Here is a 23,421-nt window from a genome sequence, read left to right on the forward strand (position 1 = left end):
GGAGGGGGTGGATGGGGCAGGGGTCTTGGGGGGGCAGCACCAAGGAACATGGGGAGTTGGATGGGGCAGGAGTCCCGGGGGGCGGGGGTGGGCAATGACTCCCTCGTGTGGTGAGGAGGGAACCAGTTGTTAAGATTTTGGCAGCTCATCACTGTGCCTTGGTCTCTTCCCAACTCTGCCACTGAGCCTGTTTGGAGCCTCTAGGTGCTGCTTAACTCAATAAACAAACAAATAATAAATAACCTAGTGTTTCTCAGGAAACCTTGGCCTACGTGTGGTAGTTTGGGGCATTCCAGGGATTTTGTGTTGTGCTTTGTTTACAGTAAGTTGGACGGTGCTGGCTTTTTGTAGATTTAAAAGCCATACATAAATATTTAAAATCCTAATAACAAATTACATCTTGTAGCACCACCTACAATAAAAAAAAACAAAACTGTGTTACAGGTGGCAATTTTCTAAATATTTCACTATCCCTGCAGCCTCTGTGCTCAAGACAGTTCTATAATAATCTTTCCATTTTAGTAGCTTGTGCATCCATTGTCCACACTAAGGTTGAACTTCTCCGTAGTAATTCCCGTAACGGTTCAATGACAGAAGCATAAGTGTGAATAAATTTTGCATACCAGGAGGTAAGAACCAAGAAGGAATGTAAGGTTTGCAAATCTGTTGGAGGAGGAGCATTTGAAATTGCCAGGATATGATCTGGATCAGGTTTTAGTCCAGCCTGTGAAATTGTATGCCCCAGAAAGGAGAGTTCAGTTTGTCTAAATTTGTATTTGGACCTATTGAGCTGGAGGCCCGCTGTGCTGATACAGTTTAGTACAGACAGCAGGTTATTGTCATGCTCCTCAGAAGTATTTCCAAACACGATAATATCATCCAGATAACACTATACTCCATGTTGATTCTTCAGAATCAATGACATCATTTTTGAAAGGCACTTGGGGCAGATGCGAGACCGTATGGAACACGCTTAAAACGAAATAGTCCCTCATGTGTAATAAATGCTATGAGGTCTCTGCTATCTTCTTGCAACATAACCTGGTGGTATGCGCTCTAAAAATCAAGAGTAGAAAACATCTTTGCTCCACGGAGTTCTGCAAATACTTCTTCTATGTGAGGAAAAGGATGGCTGTCAATCACAATAGCTTTATTTGGCTCCCTTAAGTCCACACAAAGACAGATGCCTCCACCCTTCTTCTGCATCACTACTATATGTGAAACCCATTCTGAGGAGTCGATCTCTTCAATAATGTCCTTTTGAACAAGTTTTCTAAGTTTCTCTGAAACAGCTTCCCTGACTGAAAATGGTAAGCGCCGTAACTTCCGTCGTATAGGCATCACATTATTCTGCATTTTAACTTTATGCAGAAATCCATAAGCACAGCCAAGTTTCTCCTCAACTTGGTGTTGGGTCCCAGCTGAAACTGGTGTGTGTACCGCAAGAGTGCTTTGCTGAGGAAGATCAATTCATCCATTAACTACCCTGAGATTTAAAGCAGCCAATAAATCTCTGCCAAGGATAGGAGTGCCTTTGTGGACAATAAATCTCACCACTGTATTTTCCACTGAATGCATCCGATGAAGTGAGCTGTAGCTCATGAAAGCTTATGCTCAAATAAATTTGTTAGTCTCTAAGGTGCCACAAGTACTTCTTTTCTTTTCTTTTTGCAAATACAGACTAACACGGCTGCTACTCTGAAATTTGTGGACAATGTAGAACTCTGCAGTTACACAGCAATCACCAAAAGTAACTCTTACTGGTAGGTAGCCATGTACTGGAATATGTTTTTTCAAATAGCATACCAAGTGAAGTTTGGGTTCAGTAAGAGGCACATGTTTAAAGTAATGCAGATAGATGGAATCGGGTAGTATAGATACTGCTGAGCCAGTGTCCAACATTAGCTGAATAGAGTGTGGTTTTGCCTGAGGGTACGGCGGAAATGTTTACAGTGCACTTTATCTGTTCTAGAATATGTGCAGTAGTAATTTTGTCCATGCTCAGCACAGTAACATCTGGTATTGTAACTGCATGCACCTGTTGATTGAACTGGCTACTGCAACATACTTTAGGAAAATGTCCAATCTTTTTGTAATGATTGCACTGAGCTACTTTTGCTGGACATCCTGTGTAGCTTGCAAGGTGTTGTGGGGATCCACAGTGAAAACGTGCTTTTACTGTATTTTGAATTTGCTGATTTGGTGGTTTTTCATTAGTTTTCCTCTTGCAATTGTGTGTCTGCAGTGGTAGTGAACTTTTCTGCAAAGGAGTCACAGCCTGGACTGTGCCTCCTGTATCCATGCTCATTTTGGCTTCAGCTGTAGCTGACTCAATCTGAGTAGTAATGGTTATTGCTTTTTCTAGTGTAAATTGTGGTTCTAGAAGTAAGCATTCTCTTACATGAAGCATGGTTGTTTTCTCAATGAGCTGGTCTCTAATCATCTCATCTGCCATATTCCCAAAGTCACAAATTACAATCAGACTCCTCAGGGAAGCAATATACTGCATTATAGTTTCCCCTGGTTTCTGCTCATGCTGGCGAAATCTGTAGCGATTAGCTACTACATTCACTTTTGGCACAAAAATTCTTTAGTGCAGTCTCATATTTATCATCTGCAAGGGGAAAAATGTAAAATATACACTGCCCTTCTGCTCCAAGGCAGTGGATTAGCAGAGCATGCTTTCTTACTTCAGAAATCTCTGTAGCACTGATTGCAAGCAGATAAATCTCACACACATGGATCCAGGTAGTGAAAGTAATTGGAGGCTCACCTGGGCTTTGCAGAAAGGGTGCAGGTGGGTTCAGAGGCAGAAGATCCATCCTCGTCGCCAAAATGTTGTATCAACCAGGCAAGGTACTAATAAGCTTCAACAGGACTTTATTTTCAAAGTGGAAACCTCTTTACCAAGCTGCTGCTGCACCCTCTGTAGCTCTCTCCCAGCCTCTCAACTCCTCCCTGCTCCTTCCTGTTTCCTGTCCTTTCAGACTCCCAACAGCGAGTGCTCCCAATTCTAATAATTACAAGCAAGATCTAAACACCACAGGGAGCTTGAAGAGGGCCTCTTCCCTCAGGGACATGGAAGAGAAAAATTGTTGGCAATTGTGTGGGCTGAAATGTCACAGGAATTTCAGGCCAAGCAGTAAAAATCCTTTCTGGTGCTTCTGGGGTGGGGAGTGAGGAGGGGAGGAATGGGGAGTGTGGGGGACAAATGGTGGGGGTGTGTGTGTGTGTGTGAGAGAGAGAGAGTGAGTGAGTGTATGGGGCAGTGTATGTAGTTAAAGGGTTTCTTTAAATTCTGTCTGTCTGGTTACTCATCTCCTCTAGCAGCTATTCCAGCAGCAAGGAGTAGCCAGAGTACAACAGTGTTCCAGCCACACCTCCTTCTGCTGGGAACACCCCCCAGGAGTCATCTATGGTGGGGCAATCCCAGGCCGCTATGTTGCCTTTGCTCCCCAGGGCATTCCAGAGGGGCTGTAGCAGATCCCATGATCTAACTTCTAGACAATAAAGGAAACAAAAAGGGGAAAAAAAGAATCTGCCCCATTCTATCCCCATCCCTCCATGAAAAAAAAATCTTGGAAAGAACAAAGGAAAAGCAGTCCTGCAGGGACCTGGGCCTGCTGAGACAGCCTCCAGTTGGTTCCCTGCGGCAGCAGGAACTGCATGGTGAGAGGGTCTTTTAACTGTGCTCACTCAGGGTGTCTCTACACTGTTCTTAGATCAGGTTAGCTAACCTGTGTCAGCTATCTCAGGTTAAAATAGCCAAAGACATGGCAAGTCGTCTTTTGGGTTGGCAGCTTGAGTCAAAGCCTCTAGGGGAATCTGGGATTGAATTTGAGTAGCTCTGCAGTTAAAAGCAAAGTTGCTGGATCTTCACTGCTATTTTAAGTGTTAATAACGTAGCCTCATTTGTGTAGGTGGGGGAATGGTCCTGCTGTTGTGGGGACAGGTGGGCTGGAACAATTTTTATAGTGGGGGTGCTGAGAGCCATTTAACCAAGCTGTAAACCCTGTATATAATGGAAACCACCTCATAGAATATCAGGATTGGAAGGGACCTCAGGAGGTCATCTAGTCCAATCCCCTGCTCAAAGCAGGACCAATCCCCAATTAAATCATCCCAGCCAGGGCTTTGTCAAGCCTGACCTTAAAAACTTCTAAGGAAGGAGATTCCACCACCTCCCTAGGTAACGCATTCCAGTATTTCACCACCCTCATAGTGAAAAAGTTTTTCCTAATATCCAACCTAAATCTCCCCCACTGCAACTTGAGACCATTATTCCTTGTTCTGTCATCTGCTACCACTGAGAACAGTCTAGAGCCATCCTCTTTGGAACCCCCTTTCAGGTAGTTGAAAGCAGCTATCAAATCCTCCCTCATTCTTCTCTTCTGAAGACTAAACATCCCCAGTTCCCTCAGCCTCTCCTCATAAGTCATGTGTTCCAGTCCCCTAATCATTTTTGTTGCCCTCCACTGGACTCCCTCCAATTTTTCCACATCCTTCTTGTAGTGTGGGGCCCAAAACTGGACACAGTACTCCAGATGAGGCCTCACCAGTGTCGAATAGAGGGGAACGATAACATCCCTCGATCTGCTGGCAATGCCCCTACGTATACATCCCAAAATGCCATTGGCCTTCTTGGCTACAAGGGCACACTGTTGACTCATATCCAGCTTCTCGTCCACTGTAACCCCTAGGTCCTTTTCTGCAGAACTGCTGCCGAGCCATTCGGTCCCTAGTCTGTAGCTGTGCATTGGATTCTTCCGTCGTAAGTGCAGGACTCTGCACTTGTCCTTGTTGAACCTCATCAGATTTCTTTTGGCCCAATCCTCCAATTTGTCTAGGTCCCTCTGTATCCTATCCCTACCCTCCAGGGTATCTACCTCTCCTCCCAGTTTAGTGTCATCTGCAAACTTGCTGAGGGTGCAATCCACACCATCCTCCAGATCATTTATGAAGATATTGAACAAAACCGGCCCCAGGACCGACCCCTGGGGCACTCCACTTGATACCGGCTGCCAACTAGACATGGAGCCATTGATCACTACCCGTTGAGCCCAACAATCTAGCCAGCTTTCTATCTACCTTATAGTCCATTCATCCAGCCCATACTTCTTTAACTTGCTGGCAAGAATACTGTGGGAGACAGTGTCGAAAGCTTTGCTAAAGTCAAGGAACAACACGTCCACTGCTTTCCCTTCATCCACAGAGCCAGTTATGTCATCATAGAAGGCAATTAGATTAGTCAGGCATGACTTGCCCTTGGTGAATCCATGCTGACTGTTCCTGATCACTTTCCTCTCCTCTAAGTGCTTCAGAATTGATTCCTTGAGGACCTGCTCCATGATTTTTCTAGGGACTGAGGTGAGGCTGACTGGCCTGTAGTTCCCCGGATCCTCCTCCTTCCCTTTTTTAAAGATGGGCACTACATTAGCCTTTTTCCAGTCATCTGGGACCTCCCCCGATCGCAATGAGTTTTCAAAGATAATGGCCAATGGCTCTGCAATCACATCCGCCAACTTCTTTAGCACTCTCGGGTGCAACCCATCCGGCCCCATGGGCTTGTGCACGTCCAGCTTTTCTAAATAGTCCCGAACCACTTCTTTCTCCACAGAGGGCTGGTCACCTCCTCCCCATGCTGTGCTGCCCAGTGCAGTAGTCTGGAAGCTGACCTTGTTCGTGAAGACAGAGGCGAAAAAAGCATTGAGTACATTAGCTTTTTCCACATCCTCTGTCATTAGGTTGCCTCCCTCATTCAGTAAGGGGCCCACACTTTCCTTGGCTTTCTTCTTGTTGCTAACATACCTGAAGAAACCCTTCTTGTTACTCTTAACATCTCTTGCTAGCTGCAACTACAGGTGTGATTTGGCCCTCCTGATTTCACTCCTGCATGCCCGAGCAATATTTTTATACTCCTCCCTGGTCATTTGTCCAATCTTCCACTTCTTGTAAGCTTCTTTTTTGTATTTAAGATCAGCAAGGATTTCACTGTTAAGCCAAGCTGGTCGGCTGCCATATTTACTATTCTTTCTACACATCGGGATGGTTTGTCCCTGTAACCTCAATAAGGATTCTTTAAAATACAGCCAGCTCTCCTGGACTCCTTTCCCCCTCATGTTATTCTCCCAGGGGATCTTGCCCATCAGTTCCCTGAGGGAGTCGAAGTCTGCTTTTCTGAAGTCCTGGGTCCGTATTCTGCTACTTTCCTTTCTTCCTTGTGTCAGGATCCTGAACTCGACCATCTCATGGTCACTGCCTCCCAGGTTCCCATCCACTTTAGCTTCCCCTACTAATTCTTCCCGGTTTGTGAGCAGCAGGTCAAGAAGAGCTCTGTCCCTAGTTGGTTCCTCCAGCACTTGCACGAGGAAATTGTCCCCTACATATTCCAAGAACTTCCTGGATTGCCTGTGCACCGCTGTATTGCTCTCCCAGCAGATATCAGGGTGATAGAAGTCTCCCATGAGAACCAGGGCGTGCGATCTAGTAACTTCAGCGAGTTGCCGGAAGAAAGCCTCATCCCCCTGGTCCAGTGGTCTATAGTAGACTCCCACGACGACATCACCCTTGTTGCTCACACTTCTAAACTTAATCCAGAGACTCAGGTTTTTCTGCAGTTTCATACTTGAGCTCTGAGCAGTCATACTGATCTCTTACATACAGTACAACTCCCCCACCTTTTCTGCCCTGCCTGTCCTTCCTGAACAGCTTATATCTATCCATGACAGTACTCCAGTCATGTGAGTTATCCCACCAAGTCTCTGTTATTCCAATGACATCATAATTCCTTGACTGTGCCAGGACTTCCAGTTCTCCCTGCTTGTTTCCCAGGCTTCGTGCATTTGTGTAGAGGCACTTGAGATAACCTGCTGATCGCCCCTCTTTCTCAGTATGAGGCAGGAGCCCTCCCCTCTCATGCGCTCCTGCTCGTGCTTCTTCCTGGTATCTCACTTCCCCACTTACCTCAGGGCTTTGGTCTCCTTCCCCCGGTGAACCTAGTTTAAAGCCCTCCTCACTAGGTTAGCCAGCCTGCTTGCGAAGATGCTCTTCCCTCTCTTCGTTAGGTGGAGCCCGTCTCTGCCTAGCACTCCTCCTTCTTGGAACACCATCCCAAGGTCAAAGAATCCAAAGCCTTCTCTCCGACACCACCTGCATAGCCATTCGTTGACCTCAAGCCAGGGTGTGCAGCAACACCCCCAGCACCCTTAGTTCCAGCACCTATGTGTGGGGAACTTTCCTGGCTTCCGCACTACCCTGGAGAAATTGGCTAGTGACAGGATCTGAGTCCTCGCTCCCGCTCCCTTTTCCCAGAGGCGTGCCTGGCCTCAAGGACTCCCCTTCCACTCTGCCATGAGGTGGGGCCCTCGTCACCCCCACAAGGCTGGGCCCAGGATTCCTGGGGGGCTGAACCCCTGGCCTTGCTGTGGTCACTTAGGACAGGGGCTGGGGTGTCCCCACAGCAGGGTGCTCTCTCACAGCAGCTGCTTCCCTGGCCCAAACAGCTAAGAAAAATTAGGACAAACATGGGAAAGATGAAAGGAACAGGGACCCTGCCCTGTGGGTACAGGGACACCGCACACAGCTGGTTCCTCACCCGCCCCAGGCTGTGGTGACACCACGGGTCAGACCCTGCTCTGGCCACATGCCCTAAGGAGCTAGGGGACAGGACGCTTCTCCCCATCACCTCCCCACCCTTCATTGGGGCCACAATCCCACCCTGAGTCCGGCCTGCAAAGCTCTTGTCTGGCGATGTGTCCCTGCACTGAGCTTCTGCCCAGGGCCCCCTTGCTCTCCCCAGCCACTCACCGCACTTGGCTGCAGGGTTGTGTATGGCACAGCCGGCGCCCGCTGTCACGGTTCTGGCCCCATAGCTCCCCACTGCAGGACAGCCCTGGCTCCCTGTCAGAGCGGCTGGTCTGTGCTGCCCTGCCTCCAGAATAATCCAGCTTCCCAGCTCTACCTCTGGGCTGCTCCTCAGGCCCCTCTGCTTCGGACTGCTGCTGCTCTCCCCTTAGCTCTGCCCAGCTCTGGCTCCCCTCACATGGAGGATGGGACCCCGGGCTCCTGACTCCCTTATTGGTCTGCCTATCCTGTCAATTGGGATAGCCTACAGTGTTGGCTCCTCCTCATTGACCTCTGGGACAGTCTCAGGATCTTGACTTCTCTTCGGCCCTTCCCCTTTCTTTTGGTATTGGGAGAGGGCCAACCAAAAACTCAACTAAGTTTCAGTGAGGGGCCAACAGCCCTCTGGCATATGCAGCGTTGACATCCCTGGAAAATTTAGGGGGAGGCTTGTGGTTTGATCCTGATGGAAATGGCCCCCAGCGGGTCTCATGCAGCAGCCAACACTTCAGATCTCTACAAGTGTTGTACATATACCTACACAGAAAAAAAGCTGGCTTGAGATTCAAAGAAATGCATCAGTGCAATTTACCAATGGCTAGAAGTTGAAGCTAGACAAAAATGTATGTTATTTCCAGTCTGAATTAACAGTGCGGGGTAATTCAGCACTGGAACAATTTACCAAGGCTCATGATAGATTTGCCATCAATAGAGATTTTTAAATCACAATCGGATGTTTTTCCAAAAAGATCTGCTCTGGGATCATCCCCCCGCCCCCCCTTGTCTACAGTTGAAACACTGCAGTGCTTCAGTGAGGATGCTAACTACACCGATATGAGGGGTTCTCCCATTGGCACAGGTAATCCATCTCCCCAAGAGTCAGTAGCTTGGAGAATTCTCCCCCATTAACCTAGCACTCTCTGCACCAGGGTGAGGTTGGTGTAATTGTGTCACTCAGTTGTGTGGATTTTTCATACCCCTGAGCAATGTAGTTATACCAACCTAACTTCCTAGTGTAGACCAGGCCGTTATACATTCTGGGGGTGAAGGAAGGTGTGTGGGGATGGCAGGAAGGGATGAGTTAGCTGCCCTAGGAGAACAGGAAGTGGAGGGAAAGGGTAGGGGAAGAAAACGTTACAGGAGCACTCATCTCTAACAAGCGCATCTCTGTCAGTCTTAGGATCCTGCCTCCAAGTCCTGTTAAACTGTCCCCATTTTACAAACCAGCTCCCCAGTCCTCAACACAGGGAAAATACATCAGTGGTGAGACACTGAAACCCTCCTCTGGCTGGGCTGACTCTTGCAGATGATACTTCTTTCTCTCCCTGGCCTGGCTGGGGGTACCGAGGGTTCCTCAGTGATGTGCATGTGCACACACACACAGTGACAGCAGACTCATGGCGTGTCAAGAACAGGCTTACACTCAATGTGCATCAGACTCTTCATCCTTCTCTTAAGGGCCCCTGACAACTAAAAGCCAAGTCAGTTTTTAAAAAGTGAATTCAAAGTCATGTCGAGAGCTACACCCACCCGAGCCTCCCAGACAATCTTTGTGGTTCTCTTCCTATTTTTTAAATGTTTTTCTATCTATGTTCTTATCTGGCACCTGTCACTGCAGTATCAGAGACCCTTTGCGTGAAAGGCCCACACGAATGAGGGGGAATGGCGGACTAGCTGAACACTAAAACTGACTGTGCAAAAAGTTCTAGCACACTGAAAAGGAGAAAACGATTTCCTTCTCTCATCTCCTTCAGTTACACTCATCTAGGGCGTGTTTGGGACAACAGCCGGGATAACGTAACTCAGAAATGTGGCTTTGAAGGTGATGGAGCCTCTTGAAAATTGCAGATGATTTTGTCAAGGCAAAAGGTCAACTGAGATTAAACGTTGCATTGTCAATGAGGGCCTCAAGGTGGCAGCATCGTCTCACTTTGCAGGCAGCCTCTGGAGAGACAATACTGGCTGTCACTAACACAGGTTATTGCTCAGATGTGACATTCACAGCTCCCCTGTCCTGGCCACTAAACTCACATTGCTGCACAGCTCCTCCTTGGCACTCACACAAGCTGTGAAACTTGCAGTGCAGTGAAACAACAGTGACTGACAGGTGACACGGATACAGAGGACTGAGCAACCCTTCCGCTCTCATCCTCTTACAGTCACATACACTTGCTGGATTTCCAGGGTTTGCTAATGCTCAGGGACCTAGGCTCCCCAGAGCTGCCCTGAGGATGGGGCTGTGCATAGATGGACACAGGATACACATTGGGTTGCATCCTGACTCGCACCCACTGCCATGGAAATGGGGACTTCTGGCTTTCCCATGGGGCAAGAGCTATTCATAGCATTCCAGGCACTGCCTGTGTCCCAAAATCACCAGAAGAACCGCTGATAGGAAGGACTCTGAGATGAGGCAGGGATGGGAGCATCGTTTTTGTTCTGTTTGTGCAGCTCTTAGCACTGTTGGATCCTGCTCCCTGGCTCCAAGGTGCTACCACAATACAAATCATAAGCAATTCTGGAGGTGCTGATGGCAAGTCCAGGATTCAGGTGATTTTAGAAGTTGTCAGTTTAACAAGAGCTTTAACCCTTTATTTTGTAAAAACCTGCTTAAAGTAACAAAACAAAACCCCACAACCACCAAACCCTCAAACTGTGAACTTTGAGCACTATTAGAAATTTTCATGGTGTTTTGGTGAAAGCAGGGGTGATACAGAATACGGATGTAAATATCATTTTTAAAGGTACCTGTTTAAACTATTAAAATTATATCGGTTAACCGTTTAATCTTTAACAAGTTCACAATCTACCCCACCTGGCGGGGGCAGGGTCCAGGGTCTGGGGCTGCCACCTGGCCCCCACAGTGGGGTCCAGGGTCAGGGTTGCTGCCAATCTTTTTTAAACATTAACTGCAATATATTATTGGTAAGACTAATACTTATCGGTTAACTGTTTGTTTAATATTTTACATCCCTAATACAGAAAGAGCACTAAGGGTCCCAAATCACCCGTTTTTGAAGCCTCTCTCTAGATTGACTCACCTTTTCTCAGTCCCGTTTTGCAAGCGCTAGAAAAACACTCGCACTCCAGCACAAAACCATCACAGCAGCCTCAACACTGTTAAGTCAGACTAACTCCCCCAGTGCATGGACTGTGGGACAGGCAGATGTGCTGATCTGTTGATACAAGAGCACCTGGGGTCTCTGTCAAGGATTTGTGCTCCGGTGTGTGTCTGGTGAGGTTGGGGTAACATGTTGCTTTTCAGAATCTGCTGGAGGTAGAAGTGAAAGCCGTGTGGAATGAATTATGGACCCATTTTGTGAAAGCATGTGAAAGCAGCAAGGAGTGTAGGACACTCCTCCTTTCATTTAGTTCCCTGCTTTGAAGATTTTGCATGGGTAGGTGTGTTCTGATGCAGCCCTCACTCTCACTGAATTTGTGTGTTTATCACAGGTAGAGTTAAGGGTGCTGTGTGTCACTAGAGGGCACACTTTCCCAGCGAAAAAGCTTCTAGATGCTCCTTACAGGGCCCAGATCTGGCAGTAGCTTTGTCACTGACCTCAGTGCATATGGGAACAAGCCCCAGGCTGGGTTATAACCTTCACTGCAGGGACTGGACTGCAGGGGAGCCCAGCTCTCTGTGGCTCATTACATGGAGAAATTGGGAAGCAGGTATCCCAAAGAGCTGCGTGTTCCTGCCCGGACCATCCTGCAGATCTGAGCGGCGCTGCTGAGTTTCTCTGTATGGAGAGTCAGCTGGGAACTCCTGGCGCTGCTCCTGTTATGGGCATGGTTGTCTGTAGCTGGTGCAGGCTGAGCTGTGTTAGAGGTGACTGGAGGTGATCCTCACCAGCAGCAGTGCCCAGAGGCAGTCTCCTGTTCCCAGTGACCCTTTGGCAGAGTGGGGCACAAACACCCATCATTGCAGCCAATAGTAAGCCCTAGGAAGTCACCTCTTTTAAACATCGCAAGCAGTGGATCCCTCACCCCACATGCTGGTGCTGTCAGGAAGGGGAAGCAGGTGCCGGTGGGCAGGCCTCCAGGGGGGTTGACTAGCCCCCATTTGGCTGTATCCATATCAGCAAAGCATCCGCTAGTCTGACAGACATGCTGGTATCAGCACCTCTCTTGTGGTAGCCTATGGCCTGATGCTCTTCCCTGCAGGTGAGGAGCGCTGTGTCCAGCTGCCGCAGCGACCAATGCAGAGACTTTAGCCTGCATAAGAAGTCCAATTAACATACAATCCCCAGGCCTCTCCGGTAACTGGGCTATGGAGATGGCTGGTGCTGTTTCAGCCCCATGACCAGGTGTCCTCAAAGCACCCTAGAGATTGGGAGTAGGTCTCACCCCTCTTATCCTGCTTCTGTGCTTGCCACCCTGCTTCTGGGCTTACAGATGTACTGATCGCCATTGTCAATTAGTACGAGTGGCTGGCCGGCCAAGGAGGTATTGAGGAAGGTCCTCCGTGTTCTGGTCCTAACGCTGTGGCCTTCCTGGGGTGTGAATCGGTGAGAAAGTCTCAGCCCTGGGTTCCTGCTGTACACTTTTTCAAACAAGGATTCAGGGCAGATTTCCTTGTCACTCCGGAGGCCTCGCTCAAGGGCAGCTGGGTTAGGCTGGGGTGGCTCTAGGCAAGTGTAATGACACCCCGGCTGGCTGAGCTGTGGGGATCCAAGCCTGAGTCTCCTCTCCCTTCTCCACTGGCCTCCCTGAGTGACTCCTGCCTCACATCCATGTGAGAGTGAACACAGGCCCACGGTCACTATTTACATGACCACATATTAACATGGTTTTGCCTACATCGGAAGGGCTGTTGGAGGGTCTGACGAAGTGGGACTGTTCTTAATGTTTCCTCTCAATAGTGTGGGGGCGCCTCAGTTTCCCCTATGCAGTTCTTAAGTATCTAGGTGGTGGGATAAGGGTGTATGATCCTTGCAGAGCCCTAGAGGGCAGGTGTGTGCAGGGGTCTGGACGCAGAGAATGGCCGACACCCTGTTTCCTGGCAACTGATGGCAGGGCCCTTCCCCCCCTGCAAGGTGAGAGCTAAAGGGGTTGGAGAACAAAGGAATCAGGTGACCTCCTGGCCTGGGAAAGGAACAAAGCCCAGAGGAGGAGGGGCTGGAGGGAGTTTCAGTTTGATGCTGGCTGGGGATATGGAGTGAAGTGCAGACGGGGCTGTCTGGCTCACTGGCCCCCAAAATGGACCCAGCTGAGGGGTCCTGTTCTCTGCACCTACAAGCTCTGTGTTAGACCATGTTCCTGTCGTCTAATAAACCTTCTGTTTTACTGGCTGGCTGAGAGTCATGTCTGACTGTGGAGTTGGGGTGCAGGACCCTCTGGCTTCCCCAGGAGCCTGCCTGGGCGGACTCGCTGTGGGAAGCGCACGGAGGGGCAGAGGATGCTGAATGCTCCGAGGTCAGACCCAGGAAGGTGGAAGCTGTGTGAGCTGTGTGTCCTGCAAACAGTCTGCTCACAGAAAGAAGACTTCCCCAGAGTCCTGCCTGGCTTCGTAGGGAGCAGTTCCAGAGCATCGGCCGGGGACTCCGTGTCAGAGGGGGCCCTGGAGTGTGTCCAATATATTAGTGTCTGTTACGATAATCTTACAGTATAGTGTGCCTGTAGTAACCCAGGATCAGATGCTGCCTAGCAAAGGGGCGCCTCTAACACTGGTTGTCTTCTTCTGCTTTTGCTTTTTAGTTGTGTATCCACTAGACATCTCTCCCTCACCTCCTACCTCCTAGCTTGTTAATAAAGGACAAATAATACTTTGTCTTCGGATATGAAAACAAGGCTTCTGCCCCCAAAAGCTTAAATCTAAGAGTCCAAACATGCAGCTACCTACCCGCGTCACTCATGTCAGGCGTCTCATTGGGGCCAGTTCTCAACTCACATAAAGCAGGAGTGACTCCACTTAAATCACTGGTGTTACACTGCCATGAAACTGGCGAGAGGAGAGAATTGGACCCAACAGGACTAACTCATGAGTAAAATTACTCGTGGGTAAGTGGTTGCAAAACTGGGCCCTAATTGGAGAAAGGGGCAGAGGTGGGAGGTTATAGAAACTGTGAATGGCTTCCTCTCCTGTTCTCCTCAACTATGTTCATGTGGTTTGATTTTTAGACATCTATTTGCCTTTGTAACCCTTGGCCATTTTTCTGGCCACTGTTTTATTTCCCATAACTAGTGAACATGCATTTTTGGCACTCAGGTTTTTATACAAGGTGTGTTGGAAAATGATCTCTCTCCCTCCCCCCCCCCCCCACAGAAAAGTTAGGTGTTTTGTCAAACACCCTTCAACCCCAAAGGAGAAGTTTTCAGGTTTGGGGGGCCAAAAATCAAGAACCTTCCTGTGGGAAATGGCTGAAAACGGGACTCCCTAGTTTGTCACCCAGGCATCAGACAGGGTGGGGTATGCACACACACCCTGGGGACTGTCAGATTGGGGCAAAAGCCCCATTTTTAACTGGGAAAAGAAACTTGGCTGGAAAACTTGTGCCCTGCCCATGTATCGGAAAAGGGCCTAGCCTGATCCTCTGATCTGCCCCCTTCCAAAGACACTGGGTCCCTCCAGGGGGTGAGGATGGCTCTGATCCTGCATCTCCCCCTGGAGCCTTTCTATAGCCCCCTGCCCTGAGTCCCTTTGCCCCATCAGCCCCACCCCGGCATCCTCCATCCTGTGCTGGACAGCAGTCCAGCGCCAGCCACCTCCTGCCTCTTTAAGAGGAGGCTCCCCCTTCCTACCCTGCCTCTCCCGGCCGGGTGGGGGTTGGGGTTTCCCAGCCTACGTAAGCTGCGGCCACATGATGCTGACATCAGCTGCAGCATCCAGCCCTGCTGCAACCCGACCAGAGCATCCCTGATTTACAGGCGTGTGTGGCTTTAAGAGGCTCAGCATCGCCTTCCCCTGGTCGAATCCCCTGCTCCCAGCCATGTCGGCCAGCCCAGCCTACAGCGAGGAGAAAGGGGGCTCCTCCAGCCTGGGGGAGCCGGAGTATGGCCACGATCCGGCCAGCGGCGGCATCTTCTCCTCGGATTACAAACGGTAACTGAGCAGGGTCTGGGAGGGTGCCGGTGCCCAGGCTGCGGGGGCCTAGAAGGGCCAGCTCGGGTCAGCCTCTGCCCTGATTCCCAGGGCATGAGCTATTGGATGCATTTTCCCTTGTGCCCCCCCCCCCCACACACACACACACGCACACCTCCCATTTGGGGCAGCATTTGTTGGCGCTGAGAAAAGCACCAGCCAGGAGGGGCCTGTGGGGGAGGCCATTGCAGTGGCAGGGGCCTATAGCTTCCCTCGGAGGGGACTGGGGTAAAACGGGGACGCCTGGATTGTCTCTAGCCCCTGGGGTGGGGTGGCTGATTTCAGGGAGGCTTTGGCTGAAGGCTAAGAGCAGGGTGAGAATTAAAAATAAATTTTAAAAGATTCCCAGCTAAGCGTGTGATCGCACCTGGGGTTTGTTTGTTCTCAGCTACCAGATGATGTTTGTCTGAGACGCTTTGTGGCTAAACCTACAGCAGAAGGGCTCCTGGGGGGATGCTGGGGGCAGGGAGACACTCATGTTTCTGGCTCAGATTTCCCCTGTACCCTGTGCACTAGAGACGCACAGCGACTCTATAAATCTAGCCCTGCAGACACGCAGCAGCAGCAAATCTTTGGGCTGTATGTGACATCCACACGCAGGTGGAAGCTGGATTCCTAGAGCCCTCTGAACAGATTGCTGTATTTCTCTTACAAAGGCCAAACATCCCATCTTTGCTGCCCTGGTTTTTGCGTGGCATATTTAAGCCCCAGGGAGCTGAATTCACTGGCCAAGTCTTAAATTAAAGGAGAACCCTTCCAGCCCCTGATCTGAAACTGTGTTAAGCCATAAGCATATTTCATGGTTTTTCACCAACCCAAAGTGCACTTTGCAGTGTTTTGCAAGGACACAGTCAGGGCCCCCTGTGTGCTGCTGGGAGCATGATGAGATGATAAAATACACTGCTGGGCGTTGGTGGGAAGACACTCACCTTTAGAAATGAATTCTCTCTGCAAGCTGAGTTTTTTCTAGGAAATCCACAAAAGAACCATGCATATGGTATGCCTGCTTGTGTGTCGCTGTAACTGGAGACCACCAATATCTCATGAGACGGAGAGAAATTGCAAGGCTTTATTGCAAATCTAGTTTATGTGACATATCTTTAAACTCCTAGGGGGAAGTCTGGGCCACACAGAAGTCAAAGGCAAAACTGCCATTGACTGCAGTGGGGCCAGGATTTCACCCCAACTATGTTAGACGTTCCCGTGCAATCTATTCATTCCCACAAATGGGGACTCATGAGGCTGCCTATAGCTAGGGTTAGAAGGTAAGAACAATCTGTGCTAAGAAGCAAACTGGAAACACTACTCTGAACAAGGAATGAAATTAAAACCTTCAGGTGTCAGGATACCCTTACCTCCCCTTCTTGTGTCTAGTCATTGCAGCACATACAGGCCTTTATCATAGTGCTTTGCAATGGCACATCCCTAGGAAAGCAACGTTGGCAAGCAAAGGCTGTTTGTAAATTGCTGTCCATATCTGAGGCATCATCTCAAATCTAGAATTCCTATAGATAGGGTTGTTACTGAGTATGTTATACTGTTAGTGGCTCCGGGGGCCATTTCCTGTGTACTGGATCTGTATAGGGATCCAGTGAAACCGTTTGAAATGACCCCATGAGAAAAGACTAGAGGCCTGAGTCTCATCTCACTGTAAATCTGGATTAACTCCACTGGCTTCCTTGGAGGGATTGGATTTCTGCTGCTATGGCTAAGACTGGAATCTGGCTGTCTGCCTGGGGAAGAGGGGAAGGTGCCAATGGGACAAAGAAGGATTGTGATAGAAATCTGGCTTGCCAAAGGAGAGGTATTCTTACGTACTGCATCAAGGGCTGAATCAGCCAGAATTCCTACTGGGATTCCCACTGTACACTGGGCCTTAAAGCCATAGGCGCCGACTTCCCCGTTTTCCCCTGAGTGCTTGACCCCCTGCCTCTGCTCCCAGCCCTGCCCCCATTCCACCCCTTCCACGTGGCCCTGCCTCTTCCCACTCTGCCCCGCCCCCATTCCAACCCCTTCCCCAAAGTCCCCACCCCAACTCCACGCCCTCCCTGCCCCTATTCCAACCCCTTCCCCAAATCCCCGCGCCGCCCCTGCCTCTTCCCTGCTTCCCTCCCCTGAGCGCACCCCCTCCCTCCCAGCATGCTGCTAAACAGCTGTTTGGTGTCTGCCGGGGGGAAGCGCTGGGAGGAAGGCAAAGGAGTGGGGACGTGGCATGCTTGGGTGGGGAGGAGGAGGTGGGGCGGGGGATGAGTGGAGCTTGGCTGCACCCACTGATTTTTCCCCATGGATGCTCCAGCCCCAGAGCACCCACAGGGTTGTCGCCTATGCTTAAAGCCACAGTATGACCTAGATGCAGATTGCAGAAAGCTGCAGAGGCCTCTAAGGTAACACCCGTTGGAGGGAAGATGATCATATGTGTGCAGAAATACAAGTTCTGAGGACCTGGGTCCTGCTGTGACTAGCAAACTGCAGGGAATGTGATCATGGATGTTTGGGCCCCTACCCTTCTCCCTTATATGTTGGTGTAAATTGGGAGGAGCTCCATTAAAGTCAGGGGCACATTTACACTGATGTCAAATTGGTGTGAGTGAGAGAGCAATAGAGCCCATACGGTGTCATGAAGTACTTTCTCTTGGAGCGGGTGAGTGGATGTCTCATCCCCAGCAGCCAAAGGATCCCTTTAGTTAAAGGGGTTTACAAATCCCAACACCAATGACTAGAGAAGCATGGTCAGAGACTTTCTAAACAGCTGTTTGCTTGTTTATTACTCAAACCTTCCCGGGCAGTGTTGGGAACTCAAACAGCACAGCCCATGGCTAAGCGTTAGAACCAGGAAGTGAAATTAGCTCAGGCTGTAGTCCTGCCTTTGGATCCATCCGTGCAGACCCCTGCATGGCTACTGGGCTCTGAACGGACACCAGGGTCTCCCCAGGCAGATCTGATTGTGCATGTTGTTGTAGGAACCACAGAGTCCCAGTTTTCCACTGAATGCATCCAATGAAGTGAGCTGTAGCTCACAAAAGCTCATGCTCAAATAAATTTGTTAGTCTCTAAGGTGCCACAAGTCCTCCTTTTCTTTTTGAGAGTCACAGCTGGGTCTAAACCAACCATGTTACTAAGTCTACACAGACATGCCCGGCCTAGCTACACATACCCTGCTGCTCTGACGGGTGCTTGTTGGCTTCTTAAACCTAGAACATGGAGCAGGCTACTAGAGGGCTCACAAACTAATTAAAGGGACACTGCCTTATTCCTATGTACTACAGTAGGATTGGGACCTCTCAGTGAAACCCAGACATAACACATAGAAGAAGTGATGGGAGGCAAACGAGATGTGAAAAATCCTTTGCCATTAATAATGTATGGCAGCCTTGGAAAACACTGCAAATGTTTACTAGCCCAGGCACAAAATCAGCACTCTCTTGGGTATTTGTATGGCCCCCATTCCTTAGGATCAGAGAACCTCACAGGCCTGGATATAGTTAGTCTCACCACGTCCCTGTGAGGGAGGGAAGAGCTGTTATCCTGCGGCCCAGAGAGACTAAGGCCCAAATGAACTTCAGTGGGAGTGAGGCTTCTAAATCCCTTTGAGGATCTGGGACTCGTCTTGGACACTCAGGAAGCCTGTGTGGAGCCGGGAATTGAATGTAGGTTCCAGGCTGGCGCCATAACTACTGGGCCATCCTTCCTATCTGTTCTTCACCATGAGTCGGGAGAATGAAAAGCTAAGGAGATTTTCTCTTCATCTCAAAAACGTTACCTCAGGCCAATGGTTAAAATGGTGCCAGGCTGATCTAAAGGATAGGTTTGTTGTTTTTTTTTTAACCGGAGTGAAATGTTGGTAGCAGCTGTCTGAGTGCAACCCACGGTGCTGTTAGTTGGCTTGGTAAAGATGGATTTCTCCCCTGTGCAGAGGAATAGAATCCTGGGCACTACTGGGCGCCTGCATGGGGCTGGATTTCACCCTACCCAAATTTGAAGATACAGCTGCTCACCTTAAAAACCCTCCAGGAATGAGAGCCACGGACTCTCAGCCGAACTCACCAGCACTAGCCCGCTGCTAGCTCTGATCTTTCCAGTGCTGTTTTAACAAAGATCTTGATTTTATTTCCTTGTTTACTGGTAGCCCAGAGTGACAGACTAGCCCTTAAAAGCATGTGTGTGTGTGTGTGTAAATATTAATGAAAATAAAGTGCTGAGCCATCACACTTCCCGCAACACAAAGGTGCGGCAGGAGTTTTACCATCCCTGATTGTGTTGTGTCAGATCTTGGAAGACGACTAGGGCTGTGCTGGGGCAGGAGACCTGCGAGGGGACAATCTGGGTGCCAGCTACGGTCTTGCTGGTGACTCAGTAGGCAGCAATCTTCCTTATGAGTCAGTGCTGCAGTTAGGTGGCAGGGGTGCTGGAGGTGCCCCTTTTGGAATTAGCTGTTAAAGACAGGCTGGGAGCACCTCTGGTTTTTAAATTGTGGGTTCTAGGATGGGAGAGTTGATCCCTGGATTCTGTCAGATTCCAGTGGAGGGGTTTACATTCTGCCTCCCTCAGTTCCCTCGGCAGGATCAGTTGGACAGGATGGTGCTCTTTGCTTACTGCCCTGAACTTTCCTGGGATGTTCAGCTTCTGTGTCCTGCTCCAGAGGTGGCTGCATTTCAGTAGTTAGTGATAGGATTTTGGAGTATATTCTCTAGGTTTAGTACAGTGAGCTCCAGTAGAGCTCACTGCAGTTAAGGGTGGGGCTGTGAGATGTCTGGGTTAGAATGAGGAGCCAGGATCGACACGACTGAATGCCCTTGTCAGGGAATTAAATATAAGCCCCGGGCTTTGGGGTGAAAGCATGGAACTCAGATGCACAGAACCATCCTCAGTCTGCCACTGGCTGGGGGCAAGGGGGCTAGAGGGGTCTGCCTGAATGCAGGGCAGGAGGCGAGAGGCTGCCCGGGCACTGGAAGAAGACATGTCAATAGGAGGTGGTCTGTGTAGAATGCCAGGCAGCCTGTGCAGTGGGTGTGTGGTGCATACCCCAGTATGGAAGGGGAATGGGTGAATGCGGCTCACTGCTAATGCCGAAGGGGGATGTTTGTCTCAGGGCAGCGGGTGGCAGTACTGGGGCAGAGTTAACTGGGAGAGGCCTTTTGTTTGGGAATGTGTCTGATTTGATACAGCCAGCACCGCTTGTAACTGAGAAGGTGGCAGTCTTGCCATCTGCTGTTCGTTTTCTCACTGGAGGGAGAGCAGTGCTTCTGCTGTTTATCATGCTCCCTAGAATAAGTAACGGGAAGTACCCAAGGGTCCATCTCTGGCCTTTTGGAGGCCAACAATCTCCATGAGTTACATGTCCCAAATCCTCAGGGAGGAGGCTGCTCCCTGCTCCTCTGCTCACCTTGCCTTAGCTCAGCTGGTCTGGCTGCTTCTAACGCTCGGTGGCTCGCTCCTGATAGCTTGGATGCCATCAGCACTGACTCAGCGTTAGCATCTGACAAACCTTCTCATCAGGCAGGCAGGCAGCTCACCATGGGCTGGGGGTATGTTGCCGTTTATAAGTGAGGTGCCATTGATTAGGGGCAGAGTGTGGATGGGAATCCCCATCGGAGAACCAGGTGTCAAGGTTCCATATGTTAAGATTCAGCAGGTGGGATTCTCTCCTTTCCATGGCAAACCCCATTTTTCTTCGCATTTTTCTTTTCCCTGCTTGCAATCCAGGTGGGTTCTTACACTATCTCATCACCGTGGTATCTGAGCACCTTCCAGTCGAGCATTAAACAGCCAGACGCGTGGTTTGTACTTTCTCATCCTCTCCCCAGGGAGAGGGCTGTGTGTGAAGCTGATTTGTTTTGGTAGGATTTTGGTTTTGTGTCCGTGCTGCTCAGTGTGGAGTTAGAGAAGGCAGAACTATGTTTTGCCCTTGGAGTGCGAGTGGTATGTTTGGGATGGCCCTTGGTTCCTGGGGGAGGTCGGTCCGCGATCTGGTACTGGCCCCCTGAGAAGCTCTGTCTCTTGCACAGAGTTATTGGAGAGAGCTCCATGGTGCCAGAGATGTTGATCACAATCTTTGCCCTGGAGCATTAGAGGGTCTTTTAGATATGCTGGTTCCAGGCCATTGAGCGCTCTGAAGATCAGGATTGAGACCTGGAACTTGACTCTGTTCTCTATGGGAGACTGGTGTGGAGAGCAGAGGACAGGTTTGGTGTGTGCAGGGTAACTGGCCCAGGTTCCTTAGCATTGCTGGGGATTGCTACAGGCTGGCACCTGGCCTGAATGAACTCATGTGCCTCCCTCTGATTGCCCTGATCTCTTCAGTGGGAAGAGCGCCCTACTAGGATCGGCTTTCTCCCATCCCTGGGCATGGATCCATCGGTCCTCCCCAGCCCTGCTGGAGGGAACTGCTCCGGTACATTGGACAGCTCACTCCTGACCGCAGCCCCAGTGGTGTAGGCGCAGATTTGACTTCCTGACAGACGCCTGCTCAGATGGAAGCTGAGTTCCTGATACTGCTGCAGCCTGGTGCTGGGGTGGGACTGCAGGGACTGCCCCATCTGCCCGATTCCTTCCTCTCTGAGGGGTGTAACCCCCTGCGGGGACGTTGCTGACCCACCACTCGCCTGCCACCTGTCAGCAGCTGCCTGTCTGCCTGCCTGCAGCCAGACGGTGTGAAATGGCTGGACAGCAGCACTCTGCCAGTACCGGTTGGGACAGAGATGGTGCTGAGGATTCAGCAGGAGGTGCTGTTTCCCCAGCAGCACAACGCTGATGCTAATAGCTGGAAGGCGCCTTGCTGCTGGAGGTGCCAATTCTTGGATGAGACGTAAAACCGAGATCCTGCCCACTCATGTTCCTGTGCCACTCTTTGCTATGTCCTACAGCTGCTAACTCCCCCTACAGTCCCAGCTGTACATAGTGGTGTTCTTCACTTCCGGTCCTAAACTGTTGTGCAGAGTAGCTGTGTGCTTTATAACAGCAGCTGCATTCTACCCCAGAGGTGGCTGCATTTCAGTGGTGGGTAAAACAATCTCTGTGTATAGCAGCTTATTGGAATCCCCTGAGATGAAAGGGGATAGAGAGGGTTGGAGAAGCAGGATCCTGGCTGCCTGCTAGTTATCATGCTCCCACCAGAGCTTCCTGCTACCTTTGCCTCCCGCATGTGCAAGGCTCTGCTGCGTTTGGATTTTACATGCTGGCTGGCTGTTCTGCTGGAGAAGGTGGGTGTGGGGAGGACTCAGGGCTGGGGCTGCATCGCTCCAGCATTTGAATCACACAGCTGGGTCGTGTGTGTGTCTGGTGAGGGAAAGCATCCATGCCTTTCTCTCCCAGTTAGACCACTCCTACGCACTGTACGTAGGGCTGTCCTTGAAGGGCATCTGGCAGCTACATCTGGGGCAGGCTGCTGGGTCCCAGCCCCACTCAGCCCCGGTGTACTTCAAGGAGTCAGTTGCCATCCTCTGAGCAGGCTGGGGATGGCTCCTTCCCCCACGTACCATGGAGCACAGCTGAGTTCTGCCCAGGCTTCTCCTCTGCCAGCTTTCTAGACTTGCAGGCGGGGACCAGACCAATGTCCAGGGCTCTATGCAAGGTTTTGGGGCTTCAGAAGGCTTTTGCCCGTTCCCATGGGAGTCTCAACGCAGGTGGAAGGGGTTAGAGGGACTGGCACTGGGGAGGCTGAAATGATGGATCCTCAGAGCCTGCACAGCTGGGCAGCGACTGGCGAGCTCCTGCCCACCGCACCCACCAATAGGCCTCGGTCTGAGCGAGGAGAGGGGTAATTGGAGCCCCAGAGGCTGCCAAGCAGGGTGTAGATTGGTGCCTCTTGTGGTCCCCAGGCCTGTTTCACACAGGTCCCACAGGGAACTGCTCCGAGCCTGACCTGCTGGGCTCCCTGTGGTGGGCTTTGTGCCCCCACACTCTCACTGACTGTACCATGCCCGCTGGGCATGCTCGCTTGGGCAGACTATTTTGAATGGCTCTGTGGGAGTCAGACACTCCCGGTGATGGTCCAGCCGGGCGAGGCCTATGAACCCAAAACTGATGCCTGAGTCTTCTTGCTATGGCCACAGGCCTGCAACCATGGCAGGGGGTGGGAATAACGAGGGAACCCCAGCATGAGGGGTCTGGGACAGCCCCTCCGGGCTGACGCCACCAGGGTCTGTGCAGAGCTGCTGGGGCTGTAAATGAGCCACGTTGCCAGGCTGCCCACAGCAGAGGGGTAGGTACAGTGTGGACTGTGCTCTGCCCCATGCCTGCCTGAGCCCTATTGGGGGTATGGTGCCCCCCTGCTCACTCATCTCCGCTGCCCATCAGATCTAGGGCTGAGTGCTCTCCAGCGCCCCCTGCACTGGGACTGTGGCAAGGCAACCCAGCCAGCATCACTTCCAGGTCTGGAGGGGAGATGATTGGTGGGCCTCTGTCACGTGGATGTTTTAGGCCCCAGGCCCGCACCTTGGCCATCCACCATCACAGTTGAGCTGAGGCTCAGCTGGGAACATGGGGCTCTCCCTGAAACA

The 23,421-nt window shown here is 50.6% G+C and overlaps 1 protein-coding gene across 1 annotated transcript in view; it reads left to right on the forward strand.

Annotated features, from left to right (window-relative positions):
- The first annotated feature begins 14,670 nt into the window (after positions 1-14,670).
- The window catches only part of AP3B2 (adaptor related protein complex 3 subunit beta 2), a 63,920-nt gene continuing 55,169 nt past the window's right edge, over positions 14,671-23,421 (forward strand). The window contains exon 1 of the mRNA XM_084641708.1: positions 14,671-14,884. Within this exon, the coding sequence (XP_084497834.1) occupies positions 14,772-14,884 (113 nt within the window). The 5' untranslated portion in view covers positions 14,671-14,771. The remainder of the gene's footprint in view (positions 14,885-23,421) is intronic.

This window comes from Lepidochelys olivacea, assembly GCF_965140295.1.
Source record: "Lepidochelys olivacea isolate rLepOli2 genome assembly, chromosome: 10".
NCBI lineage: Eukaryota > Metazoa > Chordata > Testudines > Cheloniidae > Lepidochelys > Lepidochelys olivacea.